Raw genomic sequence first — 16399 nt, 5'->3', positions numbered from 1 at the left:
TGTCCCAGGGAGTCTAAATTCAGAACTCAGAATTGCCAATCCCATGTGTTCAAAAATCAGGAGGTCAAGCTCCCTGAAATCACAAGATTTATGTAAACATCGTGAGATTTAATATGTACATGAACTTTCGGTTCTTTTTATTTGCCTTCTGCTGTTGGAGCATTTCTCTACAACGACGTGGCTAGAAACTTCCTTTTCCTTTAAATGAATGTAATCACATGACTCAGGCAGCTGAGGATCTAAGCAAAACATTGCAAGACTTGCAATAAAATGATGGGTACTTCTCCAGAGTCCGGGGATGTTATATCCTCTCTGTGGGTGTGAGGAATGGGTGTCAGAGGGAAGCCATCTATTCTTTTGCTTATTAAGCCACGCTGGGAGGAAATGATCAGAAAATGCCCCTAAAGGACATTCCAAGTCTAGCAGGAAGGCAATAGGTTTGCCTGGCAGGAATGTGCTATTGTCTCCCCTTGTGGCCAGCAGGGTTTCCTTGAGCTGTGTTTGGAAGAAGAAATGTATATGTGTTCTTATTTTTTCCTCTCTCTCCCCTGTCTCGAGGGTGCATGGAGGCTGCAGCTTTTGCAGTGTGGAATGTGCAGAGACCGTTCGTATTTTACAGCCACCCCGTGGCGCTGAGTGTTAACTGTGCGGTGTGCAGATGGGGAGATGGGTGTTATACAACAGGGGAGGATGAAGGAGACTGACATTTAGGTTTTCGCTGCCTGTGGTGACTGTCGTCCTGGTCTTCCATGGTAGAAGTTGCTGCTGGAGGGAGGATCCTGAAGCTACTGCATTTATAGCTTGGTTGTCAGGATTGGCGGTGGGCTCATGTGGGGAGCTCACCAGGTACCCTGGTCAAATGTGGAATATATTTGTATTTCTCTCCGTCTTGACACGTGCTAGCAAAAGTACCTTGCAAAAAAGTCCCTCCTATGTGAGAGCCAAGGTGCTTTGGCTGCTGTGCTGTAGCAGTGACTGCAGGCAGGGTGTCCATGGTAGCAGTTCCCCAGCTGTGGAGCTTCGTCCTGGGGCTTTTTGATTTCTAAGAGCTCATCCTTGTGCCTGATGGTTTCCCCAGCAGGGCTCTCTCTAGAGCTGTGATTTTCCCCAGTGCTCTGCTACACCAAACCAGGATTTCAATTCAGGCCTGTCTCCAAGTGGAGGAGACTCTCAGTCTCTCAGGATGAACACTGCAGCTCTGTGAAGGATCTGATAGATGTATTTTCCATCAGGAACTGTTACTTCCAAGTTGAGTGGTGTCAGGAATCAGGGGTCATAGGGATATATCTAATCATTCATCGTTTTCAGTGCAAACCTAGGCTGGATTTGACCCTGTGTCCGGAGGTAAGAAGTGCCTTTTCTCTATGCCAATGCCAATCCCCAGAGCCATCCGATTTCCCTACCTCCAGACGGTCGTTATGTATGGGGAACAATTTCTACCACCTGGAAAGGGCTTGGTGTTGTGCTTTACCTAGGGATGACTGACTGCCCTTCTCCGGAAAGTGTTGATGCATGGAGGAGCAACGGGCAAGACCAGGTAACTCTTCTGGTCCACTGGGTCTGGCAACTGTGGCCTTTCAGAGGAGAGTAAATACAGAACAAAGTAGAATGAACGCATCCAGGGCCTGATGCATGAGCTTGTTGAATTCTCAAGGGCTGGTCTAAAACCCAGTGGAGTCAAACGCTATGTCTACATGGCCCCTCGGTTTGGACTATGGGGGTTGAAAATAGGACTACATTAACGTGAACTAGGTAACCTTTTAGGTCACACCAGGAGCGTCCACCCGGGGCAGTCAAAGCACAGCACGTCCACTCTCACTGTGGTTCACACCCCGTAGGCCATGCGACATCTACGCTGCCCTGTCAGCCGTGTGGTGGGGCCATCTAGGCGTAGCCTTTGACTCCATTGGGTTTTGGATCAGGCTTTTAGACCATTTTAATAAATAACATGCTCTAAAGAGGATTCTCCCACCTGGCTCCGCTCCCCCCGGCCAGCTCTTGCTTTGAACTTCTTTTGCCTTTTTTTTCTTTTTCTTTTTCTTTTTCTTTTGTATAATATTTTGCATGGTTAACCCCTTCCATCCCAGTCTCTTGCAGCGTGAACGACCAGCTCCTTTGCAGCGGTAGGTAAGTAGTATCCTTTTCATTTGACATCAGAACAACATGGCTCCCTTTTGGGCACCGGAATAAGAAGACCTATGCACGCTGGATGCTGAACTCCTCCTCTGGCCCCGGTTGCGGGTGCTGAGTTGACAAATTAGGCCCTGACCTCTTTTTAAAACCAGGCTCCACGTGATTTACCGAGAGAAGCCAGCATCACAACAGAATCTGAACATGCTGACTCCCAGCCTTCACTGTTCAGTCGCTCTCCACATCTTTGGCTGCTGCAAGAGCCCTTTCAATGGAGTTCCCTTGGTGTAGGTTTAGCACCTAGCTGAGAGCATTACAGTTGCCAGAGAAGGGATTTATTTTTAATCTCAAACAATACTGGAACCAGTTGGCATAGCAGAGTACTTACTTGTCCTCTCTTTCTGAGACAAGGAGGGCTGGAATTGCCAGGGTAACAAATAGCTGTGATTACCTCTAATTGGACCCTTTTTATTGCTCATCCTATGTTTTGGCTGTTTGAGAGGGTTTGCTTGGATGTGGCTTTCTTCCCCCTCCCGACGCCCCCCTCCTTTTTTTTTTTTTTTTTAAAGCTGGGTTTCAAAAGGCTCAATGAGCGTGGTGCATTCCCTTCTGAGTTAGCTGCAGAAACTCCGGTGCATCGTTGGGGAAGCTGAATGTTGCTGGAATGTATTGTCCTGTCTCGGAGATTGTGTGTGCGTGTGCCATTCTTTCTATGCACGCTGCAGCCAGAACCATGTTCGCTGCAGTAGGACTCAAACAAGCCCTTGGAAGCATATCCTCTCTACTGCAGGGAGCAGAAGGGACCAACTGCTCTTTGATGCCTTGCTAGACTCTGTCTTTCATTCCGTCCCACCCCATAGCACTTGGTGCAGGTGCGTAGTTGCCTTGACTGACCCCTCCTTGAACGCATGTGGTTTGGAAGTTCCTCAGATGTTCCTGCATGTGCTGCCAAAGCACACAGCTTCTCCACGGAACATCCTCTTGGCAAGACTGCATTGGACCTACTGGGGCTGGACGCTCAAAGCCCCTGTCTCTTTCATTGCCAGTTGTTTTTCCTGTGGGATAAATAATGGGAAACATTTGACTCATTTTACGTGTTAAGAGCAGCATTTGTCCCCGGGGTTCAGGGTTGTTGTATTGCCACTGTGAGGCACTCCTTAGCCAGCACACGGGATCTGTTGCACTTGGAGACCCTCCAATGGAAAGGTGCAGTAGACATGGAAGTATCCACTGAAGTTCTGTTATTACATTGTCCCACCCAACCCTGCTTCTCCTCCTCCTCATCAGGTTTTATTTTATGTCACTTAGGGAGGATGCTGCTTAACTCCCTGCAATCACAGGAAACTGATTGCATGGGGGACAGTCTCCCTGGTCTTACCACATGCTTCAGCTGAAGCGAGGCTGGAAATCACACTCCAGTCTCTGCCTAGGTGTCTGGGGCAGAAATCTGGAGATTTCTATTCCTCACGCTGGTTTCATCATGTGCCTGTGAACAGGAACAAGAGAGTGTCTTGTAGGCAACACAAGTGTCAGCAGAACATTTCACACCAGACAATCAGCAAGAGTGCGTTTTACCCAGGGAATGAAGAAGGAGGGCAGCGATCATGCACCACCCTCTTTTCGCTGCTGGAACAAGAACATCCTGGGCCTACTTCTAACCAGGTCTGTTTGAGGCCCCGTCCTGTGTAGCTGAGCCAAGCTGGTCTTAATGCAAGCAAGTTAACATTTGCTAACCAGTAACTACAGAGAGAAACTCCTTATATGGCCACAGAGTAGCTTTGGTGAAGGACCTGGCCCCAGTGAAGTTGCTACTCCCTGAATACAAGGCCTCCAAAAGTTCATGTGGTGCCAGTCCAGGGGTGGATATTTTTAAAGAGTCTGCCCTGGCATTTTGAGCCATCCTGTTACAGAATAAACAGGAGAGATAGGATCAAGTTTTAGCCAGGAAGGGTGGCACAACCCAGGGGGAGAATTGCAGGATGTGCCATAAAGAAATAATAATTCAGAAAGAAAAGCCGCACAGCTACTGTTGGGAAATTTTGTCACCATCCCAAGATCTTTCAGTCCTTGGTCTTATGGGGCCAGCTCCTTAGCCTAGCTTCACTGATGTCAACGAGCATACAGCCTGAAGGGGAGAAATTCCCTAGGGAGTCAACAAAGCAGGGCGATTTGAGACAGGCAATTGTTGGAGGTCTCCCAAAACTTTCCCACCACGGGGTTGCTCAGATCATCTCTCGGAGGGTGTGGTGCTGCAATGGAAGTGACTGCTGCATGAGCTGATGTGAAGCACCCGCTCTAGCCCTCTGCACTGAGCAGGAGTGAGTCACAAGGCCCAGCCACGTGTCTGAGCTGACATGGGCTTAAGCATGATCCTCACTGTGCTAAAGAGTCATGCTCCCCACCTCCTCTAATGAAGCAGCCTGCTTATACCAGTGAAGGATCTGGTCATTGCTAGTGGATACCAACTCAGCCTTGGGAGAGCTCTTGTTAGGATTATCAGCAGGGTATCCAAGAACTACAGGCCCTGTAGACCAAACTCTCCTCTACCCATCAGAGGTCATTCCTCCTAGGCCAAGCACCAAGCAAGCCATGGTTCGGGACCTGCGTTGGGAGTGGAAGGCTTCAGCCTTTCAGACTGGCATCTTTCCCTGATACTAAGTTCACTCAATTCTCCCTCCCCACCACAAAAGAGGAATCATTAAAGGAGAAGATTTGTTACATGAAGACATTTTCCATGTGCCAAGCCAATTGTTCCTGTTCCCATTGTCTGTTGAACAGAAGAGCCTCTTGAGAAGAGTAGCTGAGACTGTTAGAAAAGGCCTATTAGTGGAACAAGCCCTGTAACAAGATAACTGGGTTTCTTTTCTCTCTCTCTCTCTCTCTCTCTCTCTCTTTTTTTTTTTTTTTTTTTTTTTTCTGTTCGGCAAACTGTATAATAAAAATACAATCAGGCCCTTTTCAAACAGACACTTATCAAAGTAACAAGCCCATTTTAAGAGTAAACTTCCAGTGGCTCAGAAAGGTTAAGTACAATGGAAATCTGACCTGCTGGCGGAATGGAACTTTCCTTTTGTGTGCTCTTTAAAAATGAATACATTTTCACTGCGCCACAAACCGATTGTTCCTGGTTTTCCCCATTGTCCAGGTGACAAGGCAGCCCTCTCACAGGGCTACGTATACTAGTGAGAAGGAGAGAGACCTGTGACAAGAACAGGCTAGTCTTTATCTCCCCTCTCCCCTGCACAATGGGGTTGTGCATGGAACAGGTTTTTTGCAGTAATAAGAGCTAGAATGAGATCCTGAATATTTTTTTTTCCCCTTGCTCAGTGAATTTCCATTCCTGATCTGTTGTGAATCCACAGGGCAGATCGCCTAGATGGTCCCATCCCAGTTCTCTCAGGCCAACCTTTGTAGGTTAGTTAAGGTCTTCTGAAAATGAATTGGTGGGTGGGTGTGCATGTGTGCGCGTGCGCACGCGCACAAGAGAATGTCATGAGGGTGGGGGAATCAATGCTGGATTGACAGCCCTGGGGGCGGAATCTCTCAGCTGGACTGTGGCGTCATGGGCCCTGGCAAAGCAAGCATCCACTGCCAATGCAGCTCCTTCCTGAACCCAGGTGGCCCTCTTGGGAACTTCTCCAGGCTTTGGAAAGTTTATTCTCATCTTCCCCCCGATCCTGGAGCTATTATACCCATCCATGCTACTGCTGGGGAACTGAGGCACAAAGAGACTACGTGCCTTGCCCAAGAGCACACAGGAAGTCCATTGCAGCACAGGGCCTTGAACCCAGCTCTCCCGAGTCCCAGCTTATCCTCCTAACCAAAGACCCATCCATCCTCCCATGCAATGGGTGGCTTGCGGTTTAGCTGCAAAGTGAACCCAAGAACCACTACAGGAAACATGATTGAGTCGTAGGCTTCCATCAGTGCTGAGTGTGCCCGTGCAGTATAGATCCGCCAGAGACTTGGCGGGAGTTATTAGTCTCAAAGTATATCATTTTTTCTGTGAGGCCTTCAGGATGTTGTCATCCGAGTCTCTCTAGGTGAAAGGCTAAAGAACCAGGTCATGCACCACACTAAATATCCTCTGACGGATGGATGGGAGACCTCAGGTTCTCACTGAAACACTCACTTGCCCCATGCTAGGAGATACTGGCTTTGCACTTAGTGCCGATGTAAGGTAACCTGACTGGACCAGTGCATTAGCCATGCATGAGCAGAAAGCAAGGAAACCCCAGAGTTTGGATTCCTTTACCCAGCCCTGGAATGCTCTCAGAGGCAGGGAGTGGTGTTTAGTGGTTAGAATAGGGATGGCAAGTTGGACTCCTGGCTTTTATTCTCTCACCTTTGCTCTGTGAACTTGGGCAAATTGCTTAAATGCCCACACTTCTCTGCATTCGTTTTCCTATCTGTAAAACAGGAATAATAATAACAACTGTGTGGGAGGTGGACAGAGGATTTGAGGCTTAATTGAGCTGCTCTGAGAGCCGAAGAAGAAAAGAGCTAACTCATAATGTGCATTTAAATTGTACCTTTCTCCTCAAAGTCTCCAGAGTGACAGCTCCGTTGGAATGAAGCCCCCTCTGGGGTAGAAACCAACAGATGCCCAGTGTGCTCCACAACTGGGAGGTGGGAAGAATTTTCACTTGAATTTCACTCAATTTTCACTACGGCCAACCCCTACTCTCTTAGAAAATGCCATGGGATATTTAATGGCCACTGATGAGTGAGTCTAACCTGAGAGACCGCAATCATAGTCAGTTGCAGGGAAGTCAACGTAGCTAACTTGTGGAAGGCTAAGAGCAAAGAGATGGTTTGGTCATAAGGAGTCTAGAGATTACCTGACCTGTATAAGCCAACACCTGTGAACATGATCCAAAGTTGCTTGGAGATGCAGAGATCTTCCCTCAACAATAATGGTCTAGATGGGGCTTACCAAAGGCTAAAAATCTTCCTCCGTTGAGCTGTCCTCAGACGCATTCGTTTTCCGCATGGCTGAAGTCTAGCAAATGCAATTGATGTGTTTTATCAGGGATCCCTGTGTGGGGGCACTTGATCAGTCTCCTGATCAGTCTCTCAGGACCTTCCTCTCCAACTCGCGGGGATGAGTCTGTTCAGTCTCTGGGGATGGGATGGCGTGGGAAAGCTGTGGGGCCAGAGAGAAGCAGGACTGTGCTAGGGATGAGAATTAAAAGATGTAGGTCTCCAACTGGAGTTACTGTACAAGCCAAAAGGAAACCCAATAGCCTGGAAAGCGTAATGATTTGTTCAGAGAAGGGCAGGGAACTGAGATAAAAAAGCCCTGCTAAGATCAGAAACTCTGGCGTGCACAGTGCCCCATTGTTGAGCTGTCACACTTCCCTTTACTTTATTGCTTTTGTCCAACACCCTATTGTTCCACTTCCTTTTGTCCCCTATTCAGAGCACTGGCTTTTCATTACCCAGCCGGCCTTGTTGTTTTCGTTTCTTTTGTTTGAAGTTCCTGAGAGGAAGGTTTTATTTTCAGCGGTTTGATTAATTCACAGCTTGAGCTGGGCTTTGTTTGTTATGTAATTGCTGCCTTGCGCTTTTCCAGAGCCCCCAGAGTCTCGGCGCAGGCGCGCTCTCCTCCACCTCTGGCTTGAAAAGGCCTGGAGCGTGCCAGGTGCGTGTTCTTTCTATGGGGTCTTTGGGGGTCTCCATCCAGTCACGTTTTAGAACGTAAGAATTGCCACTTCAGAGCATAACTAGCCCTCTGTCCAGCCCAGTGTCCCGCTACCTGCAGCACCAGAACAGACCCAACGGTGCGTCCGGTCTGGGGTCCCTCCACCTGCCGCTCCACGACCGACCCAACGGTGCGTCCGGTCTGGGGTCCCTCCTCCTGCCGCACCATGACCGACCTGATGGTGTGTCCAGTCTGGGGCCCCTCCGCCTGCCGTGCCACGACTGACCCGACGGTGCATCCGGTCTGGGGTCCCTCCTCCTGCCGCGCCACGACCCACCTGATGGTGCGTCTGGTCTGGGGTCCCCCCGCCTGCCGCGCCACGACCCACCCGACGGTGCATCCGGTCTGGGGTCCCTCCGCCTGCCGCTCCGTGACCCACCCGACGGTGCGTCCGCTCTGGGGTCCCTCCTCCTGCCGCGCCGCGACCGACCCGACGGTGCGTCCGCTCTGGGGTCCCTCCGCCTGCCGCGCCGCGACCGACCCGACGGTGCGTCCGCTCTGGGGTCCCTCCGCCTGCCGCGCCGCGACCGACCCGACGGTGCGTCCGATCAGGGGTCCCTCCGCCTGCCGCGCCGCGACCGACCCGATGGTGCGTCCGGTCAGAGGTCCCTCCGCCTGCCATGGCACAAGATACAGTGATCTGTCTAGCCTGGGATCTTGTTTCCAACAGTGGCCAGTGTCGACTATTTCAGGGAGAGCGTAAATCCCCTCCTTAATGCCCCTATATTTTCATTATTTCCCTCTGGAAGGAGTGCTGAGGGAAGGGGTAATTTTTTTTTCCTGGTCCCCTGCTGCTGACCAATTCATGCTCTGGCGCATCAGGGCTGGTGACTCTTATGAAGCAAATCCCTGCTAGAGCAATTGTAGATGATCTCTTTCCCCATAGACGTGTCTAATCCTTTCTGGGACTTTGCCTCGGTAGAACAGTGAGCACTGGGCTCGTACCTGGCTCATGAGACCAGCAGTGGTGATATCCTGGATTGTCGTATATTCACCTGAAAGCATTGACTCTGTGGCCTGTGGCACCACAAGCAGCTGCTACAGTGCAAATGGGTTTGAAAATAACAAGGGTGCTTTTTTTATCTCCCTTTAAATTGCAGGCACTTCCCAGGCACGGGTTCCCCTTTTGCCTTGACTCACTTTGATTTTTTTTTTTTTAAATCCCTTGTAATGTTTAGTGGTTATTTCTGCTTCCTGACCCCCTGAGCAGAGCCACCTGCACAGGGTTCTCCTGGCGTTCTGCTTGCCAAGTGTTCCTCTGGAGAATCTGACCTCTTATAGCAAACTTGGATGAAAGGGGCGGGGGTGTTAGCCTGGCTCCAGCCAAACTTCAGCTGATGGAAGTTAGGAAGAAACTTTCTTATTGGGCGGGCTGCTCTTAAACCTTACTCTGAAGCAGCTGGCACTGGCTAGTGGCAAAGACAGGAGACTGGGTTTGAGGGACCCTGGTCTGGGGACTCCTGAGAGGGAGAGAGACTTTTGTGGTAAAAGAAGCTTCTTCTAATTAATCTGGTTGAAATCCTGGCCTTGTTGAGGTCAATGGGAGCTTTGCCATTGACTTGAGTGGGACTGGTATTTTACCTTCCCTTTTCAAAAGGAAACATGTCTGACTTTGGCGTTTTGGGGACTTTTCTTGGTGCTGCCGTCTGGTAGTTGGGAGCCCCTTCTGTAGATGTCTGGCCACAAGACCAGGAGCAAGGAGTTCCTCAGGTCTCCTGCAGGTTCAACATATCCTTAGGCATGTCACCTTGGGCCTAGTTCTTCAAAGGAGCTGAGCCCCTGCAGCTCCCATTGACTTCCACTGGAGTTATGGGCACCCAGCATCTTTTGAAAAGTCAGGCCCTTGACCTGTCCAAGCCTCATCTGGAACGTGGGGATAAGAACACTTGCCTTCTTCCTGGGGGTGTAAGTGTGGAAGGTAATGAGTTAATCTTCGTAGAGCATGTTGAAGCATTCTCATGTACAGCTGGGGGGAAAGTGACTCTCTATATTACTGTGGGCAGCTCAGTGGCAGAGCTTGGGTGCAGAACCTGGGTCTCCTGACTACTTGTATCCTGTCCTCTGATCCATACTGAATAGGAGCCAGAGCTCCCGGGCTCTGTTTTCAGCTTTGTCAATGACTTGTTGCACCTCAGATTGCTCATCTATGCAATGGGTACTGCTGTTCTTCTCACTTGTGCTCTGGAGGGTTGTGAGACTTCCTAAAGTGGTGCAGGATCCTTTCTGGAAAACGGATAGGTAAATACAAAGTGCGGTCGTTTCTTCAGGAGTTCACACGCTTGTTTTGGCCACAAATCCCATGCCTCTAGGTGTTTTGGTTTTTACTAGACCAACATCACCGCATGGCATCACACACAGGAGGGCGGTTCGGTTTGTTCTACCGGGAGCTTCTGGTCTCTGGAGCCGGTACCTACAGCAGGGAACATTAAGGAAACTACAAAAAATGGGGTCTGCAAACAGCAGCAAAACTCAAGACCATTGTCCCACTTTTGGTGGCCCAGCAAACCAGCCAGATGGAGTGAATCCAGTGGGTTCCCGTACTTGCTTCAGGCGGGTGACTGCTGCAGGGTTGTTGGAGGAATTGGGAGCAAAAGGGTGATGCAGTGCGGTCTGTTGGAGCCAGAGGGAAGGAGTAATAGCTGTTACACCCTTGCATAGATGTCCCTCTGTGGGGACAAGCTTCCTGCCAACAGTGCTGAATGTGCATTTAAACAGTGCAAAGACCTAAGCTCTTGGAATGTGCAGGCTGGGAAGAAGGGGTCACTGACTGATTTATTTTTGAGCTGTTCCCTCTTGAAACGTGCTCCTAGCAGTTCTGTGTCCGGAACTTCAGTACCGTTGCTGTATAGCCAGCACAACCACTCTGGCCCTGTCACCATGTTAACCTCTCTCTCCTCCCCTAGGATGTCCATGAGGAACCCTGTTTCTCCCAACCTAGAACTCAATGGAGCCGGGAACATGGTGAACTGCACCATCAAGACGGAAGAGAAGACAGATAGCTGCCATGAGTCCCCCCAAGGAGGACCCACCAGCTCCGATTCCCACTCCAGCGATTTGCACGGAGTGCCGCTGTCACTGAGAGAGAGTGCTGACTCCCGGACTCTTTCACAGGTTGGGCTAAGTCTCCTGGGTCCCTTCTCTCCTCATTGCCTACAGGCTCGGGCTCTCCCATTTCCCACCCAAATCACAGGGCCCAATCCCAGCCTGTTGTAAGCAGGTGCAGTTCCATAGAGGCAAATTTGGTGCTGATTTATGAAGTCAATAGGATTCCATGTGGTATGCGTCTGTGCCTTGAATGCAGTTGCACCTGCTGACCCCAGGTCTGGCTATTGAATTCATCTGTCTAACCCAGGAATCTCTAATGCACTTATCGCTCTGGTAACCAAGCTCCTTTGGCCTACCAAGTCTTCAAGCATACTAAGGGTATGTCAGAGGTGTGACAGTCTCCTGAGTTCCTGGCTAGCACCCTAACAACTAAACCATCTTTCCTCCCACCTTTCTGCACTGTCTGGCACTATGAGGTTACCCTTTCCTGCCAGTAGTTGGAGACGGAAGCCAATTTATCCTCCTAGTCTTGAGAGAGTAATGCCACATTCCAACCTAGACCCCATGGCCATGCAGCAATGTAGTCTGTAGGCAAGAAAAAATGGTTGTTACCCTGTCCACTGCCCGCATTTACTCCTTATCCATAGGAAATAAAACTGAAATTTGAGGCTCCCCCAGGCTTTCTGTCCATTCCTGATATTATCGAGTCAGTCTTGGGATTTGAACAACGGCCTGCAGAAGAGAGCCAGCAGCCCTGTTGTAGCAGCACACAGATGTGCTGCCTTAGAAGCTGCTTCGGTTCCACTGAGGAAACCTGTGGCTATGCTTTAATTTTCCCTTTTTAATTGCTCTTGGGTTTTCTCCCCGCTGAGCCACTCCCGCTTGCATAGCCTCAGACCCTGCTGCTTTCAATTCCTGCCTTCCCAGAGGTGGTCGCATTTGCAGTGAGGCATAGCAGTCTAAATAAATAATTGAAAACGATTGCAAACAAGTGTTTGCAGCATGAAAAAAATAAGTCACCTTCAGTGCATTAGAGGCTTATGGGGTTGGTGTCGGTCAGGATTAAGGAGTCTCCAGTTGAGAAGTGCTGTCTAGTGGTCAGAGCTCAGAGGCAGGCTGGGCTTTTCAAAGGAGCCCAGAGAAGTTAGGCACCCAATTCCCATTGACTTCTCCTTGGAAATGCCAGCCAGCACTCCTAGGCTCTGTTCCTATCTCTCCTACTCTCCCAGGACCTGTTCAATAGCCCATTAAGGACAATGGGAGTCCTTCCATGCCATTATGTCAGGCCCTTCCCTAGAGACTGTGAGTAAGTTGCTTAACCTCTCCCATGGTTTCTGCATCTGTGAGTATCCTGCCTTTTTCGAAAGGTTGTGAAGCTGCTTCTTTGTAAAGTGCTTTGAGAGCCTCTGAGAGGGTCTATGTCAGGAGTGCGCAGGGATATTTCTTGGAGAGCGGAGCTCAGGATAGTATTTTATACCCTTCAGTGTATTTTCTCTCCTCCCTGCTTCACTCCATCACCGGAGCTACTGACTCTGGTTCTCTGGCCTCTGTTACATAGGAGATTAGATGTTTGCGGTGGTCCAGTCTGTCCTTAGAACCTATGAATCTTATCCCTATGGAGGTTTGTGGTGATAGGTGGGAAATTGGGAGTCACTTTTTGTACATTGCAGGAATCCCGGTCTCCTGTGAGCAATGCGTTAGATTCCAGGAGGTCTGCGTTTGAGCCTGCTGTCAGCAGCCAGGAAAAGTTAGATTTCAACAGAAACTTGAAAGAGGGTAAGAAGGGTTCCGGATCAACTGTCTCCATTGAAATCCCCCTGATCTACGGACAGCTTTATCCTGGTCCTATATTTTGGGGGTATCTTTTATTTTTCTAAAGTTTTGAAAGAGGCCTCCGGTATACAAATAAACATACTTTGAACAAGATCCTGAACTGGTGATAAGCAATGTAGCCTCATAGATAGGGCCCTGTCAAATTCACAGTCCATTTTGGTCAATGTTATGGTTATAGGATTTAAAAAATCTTAAATTTCATGATTTCAGCTATTTAAATCTGAAATTTCATGGTGTTTTAACTGTAGGGGTCCTGACCTAAAAGTGTGTGTATGCGGGGAGTGTCACAAGTTTATTGTAGGGGGGTTGTGGTATTGCCACCCTTACTTCTGTGTGCCGCTGGCATGGCGATGCCTTCAGATCTGGGCACCTGGCTGACAGCCGCCGCTCTCTGGCCACCCAGCTCTGAAGGCAGCACAGAAGTAAGGATGGCAATACCATGCCCCCCCCATAACCTTGTGACACCCCCCTCCTGCAACCCCTTTTGGGTTGTGACTCCCAGTTTGAGAAATGCTGATCTCCCCTGTGAAATCTGTATAGTAGGATAAAAATACATAAAAGATCAGATTTCATGGGGGACACCAGATTTCATGGTCCGTGAATTTGGTAGGGCCCTACTCATAGACAGTGATGACTATCAGTGGCCATGACTAAAATTGTTTCTCCTGCTTCTCTGTCTCTCTCCTCACCCTGTACACTCCTATGGTGACAGTTATGCCAACCATTGAGAAGTTACTCTCCAGTGACTGGAAAGAAAGGCTTCTGGGTAGAAACACCATGGAATCCAAAGAGGTGAAAGGTGAGCAGTACAGTAACTACCATCCCCTCCTGGGCCCTTACCTTCCCATCTGCCCCCTGCCCTTTTTCTCCTTTGTCTTGTGTGTATGAATGTTACAGCAGGTTGGAAAGGGGGTGTGAATGGGGGGAGAGTTTTGCCTACATCCTCCCTCCTCCACTTTTTGGTTTTGGTCAAAATTGGAAATGTCAGTAACAATTTTCATTGGAATTTTGTTGAAAAGTTCTGACCAGTCCGAGTGAATATTCATCTGGTCTGAACTCGAATATGTGACTCATTAGAGTGCATGCTAAAGGGATGAAATACAATGCAACCCCTCCAATAAAGTATCTAGAGAATTTGTGTCCAAGTCCCAGCTAAGCTTTCTGCTGGCTCTAAGGCAAGGGTTCTCAAACTTCATTGTACCGCAACCCCATTCTGACTACAAAAATTACATGACTGCAGGAGAGGGGGGCCAAAGCCCAAGACCGCTGCCCTAACGTACGTGTGTGTGTGTGTGTGTGTGCGCGCGCGTGCACACGTGCAAAGCCAAAAGCCCCAGGCTTCAGCCCCAGGCAGGGGGCCTGTAACCTGAGCCCCGCAACCCAGAGCTGAAGCACTTGGGCTTCGGCCCCCAGTGCTGGGGCTCAGGCTTTGGCCCCAGGCTTCGGCCCTGGCCCCAGCAAGTCTAACGACAGCCCTGGCGACCCCATTAAAACAGGGTCATGATCCACTTTGGGGTCCTGACCCACAGTTTGAGAACTGCTGCTCTAAGGGTATGTCTGTGCCGCAGTTAGAGGTGTGACTGCAGCATGTATTGACCCCAGCGAGCTTTGATATAGCTAGCTGGAATGACAATAGTAGTGAAGCCGTGACACCATAGGCTAGCCACTCAAGTGCATACCCAGGGTCCGGGGTGGGGCTGTACATCTGATGCTCCACCAGGTACCCAAGGTAGCCAGCTCACAGCTAGCTCAAGTATGTCTACATGTGCTCACACCTCTGACACCAATGTAGACGTACCCTAAACCGTGTAGAATAATTGGGGTATCATCCGTTCAGCCAGGCAGCCCTTGTTTACCCACCTTTCGCTGTTTGGTTACTCGCTTGGCCCAGGAACCCAGGAGAGCTTAGCGGAGAAGGAGCTGCAGTTGCTTGTCATGATCAACCAGCTCTCCACCTTGCGGGACCAGCTGCTGACGGCCCATTCGGAGCAGAAGAACATGGCAGCCATGCTGTTTGAGAAGCAGCAGCAGCAGATGGAACTGGCTCGGCAGCAACAGGAGCAGGTATTCGGCCAGTGCTCTGGGGTATCTATTTCCCATGCCCTGTCTCCCATCCCAAGGGGTTAGTTTCAGAACCAGGGCAGGTAGCCCACATTGGTAGGGCTTCCCACCGTCTTGGTTTCACCTGAACTGCACCTCAGAATTGGATGGAGCACCAAGACTGAGCAGGGAATAAAATATAAAGCCAGGTGAATATCGGATTTTGGCAATTCCGGGGGCGGGGATTGCGTCAGGACACGCTACATGTTTTGTTTCCATTGTGACCATTTTAAAGCTTTCAAGATGTTTTTTTTTTAATAAACTTAAAGAAATTCGGGAATGGAAAGTCGTTTCCAAAATGAAAATTGAAATGTTTACAAAATGAGGAAACGTTTTGACTTTTTCCGAATTAAGGCTAAATGAAGCACCCAGGGGTGCAACAGTTAGTGTCAGGGCTGTGGCGCTTGATCCATTCCAGGGGATTAAGCTACAGTGTTTCATGTTTTATGAAATTAGATAAAAGCAAATTTTAGGTGGAAACTTGGGACATATACCAGGATGGATGGTTTTGTGGGCAAGTCACTGGGCTGGGACTCGGGAGATTTGACTTAATTCCTGGCTCTGCCACAGACTCCCTGCATGACTTTACGTGGTCACTGCATCTCTCTGTGCCTCAGTTTCCCCATCTGTGAATGGGGTGAATAATCCTTCCTTTATCCCAGCTGTTGTCTCCCTTTTATTTCCTCCAGAGGGAAGTTCAAATATAGCTTTTAAATGACTTAAGGCTCCTTTTTTCTCTCTCATGATTTAAAAAAACCTATTGCCATAATTCTGTCCTTTCAAGCTGGGATCATCTTGGCCCAGGGAGTCTTCTCAGGTGGAAGGTAGGGGACAATTTTTGAGGCTACCCCTAGGTACCAAACAGCTTGCTCCTGGATTTGGCTGATGGTTGCCTTGTTCAGGTGATGCAGGGCTTTTGGAGTAGCGAGGCAGGCTGAATCTGTCAGTCAGGATGGAGAGCTTGCCGGGGTGGCAGTGGGGATGTTTCTCTTTCACTGTGAAAGGATGATGACCATCATCTTGATCATCACTGGTTCCTTCAGCTCTAGACCTGGGGTGCTACCGCTTGAGCTAAAGGCCAAGGCCTTGTCTACACACTGACGTACCCCGATTGAGTTAAACCAGCGCAAGTACCTGTGTGGACCCTCTCAGTGCAGTTGAAGAGCAGTGTGGTTTAACTTAGTTTAGTTTAAACCTGCTCGACTTAAGCTACCCAAATGAGCGCATCCACGCAGCCAGCTCAGCACCGTTACGCCTTGAGTTAAGTGGACGCAGCGCCCTGAGGCCCCTCGCTGGCCTCTGTGGCTTTACTCCACCTCTGTGGATCACCACATAGGGGATGGGGGATAAATTCTAACCAGTGGGATGCCGGCAGCCCTAGGTGTATCCTCTCGTGACCCTGCCCGTCAGAGACACTGAGCCCTCCGTTGCCCTTATGTCTTTGGCATCTCCGCAGACCAGTTGTGTTTGTGGCTTGTTTCGCTCGGCCTCAGTGTGTTGCCCCCCCTCCCGTAGCCCCTCGGAGGCGGGCCCAGGCTATGGCCCTTGGGAGGCTCGGTTAGCCGGCACTTTCCAGCCACCGTATCA

General features: G+C 49.7%; 1 protein-coding gene across 17 annotated transcripts in view; it reads left to right on the top strand.

The window, feature by feature from the left end:
* SOX13 (SRY-box transcription factor 13) overlaps window positions 1-16399 on the top strand; it is a 93225-nt gene that overhangs the window by 58787 nt on the left and 18039 nt on the right. For 16 of the 17 annotated variants that reach the window (XM_043500513.1, XM_043500507.1, XM_038380243.2 and 13 more), the window contains 4 exons: window positions 10738-10945; window positions 12550-12655; window positions 13425-13511; window positions 14604-14776. In XM_043500513.1, coding sequence (XP_043356448.1) covers window positions 10739-10945; window positions 12550-12655; window positions 13425-13511; window positions 14604-14776 — 573 coding nt within the window. In that variant the 5' untranslated portion in view covers window position 10738. Of the gene's footprint in view, window positions 1-9745; window positions 9753-10737; window positions 10946-12549; window positions 12656-13424; window positions 13512-14603; window positions 14777-16399 lie in introns of those variants that run through there. The other variant, XM_043500508.1, reaches the window with a different exon arrangement.

Source organism: Dermochelys coriacea, chromosome 21 (assembly GCF_009764565.3).
Source record: "Dermochelys coriacea isolate rDerCor1 chromosome 21, rDerCor1.pri.v4, whole genome shotgun sequence".
NCBI classification, from domain to species: Eukaryota; Metazoa; Chordata; order Testudines; family Dermochelyidae; genus Dermochelys; species Dermochelys coriacea.
This window is presented reverse-complemented; position numbering and strand designations above follow the sequence as displayed.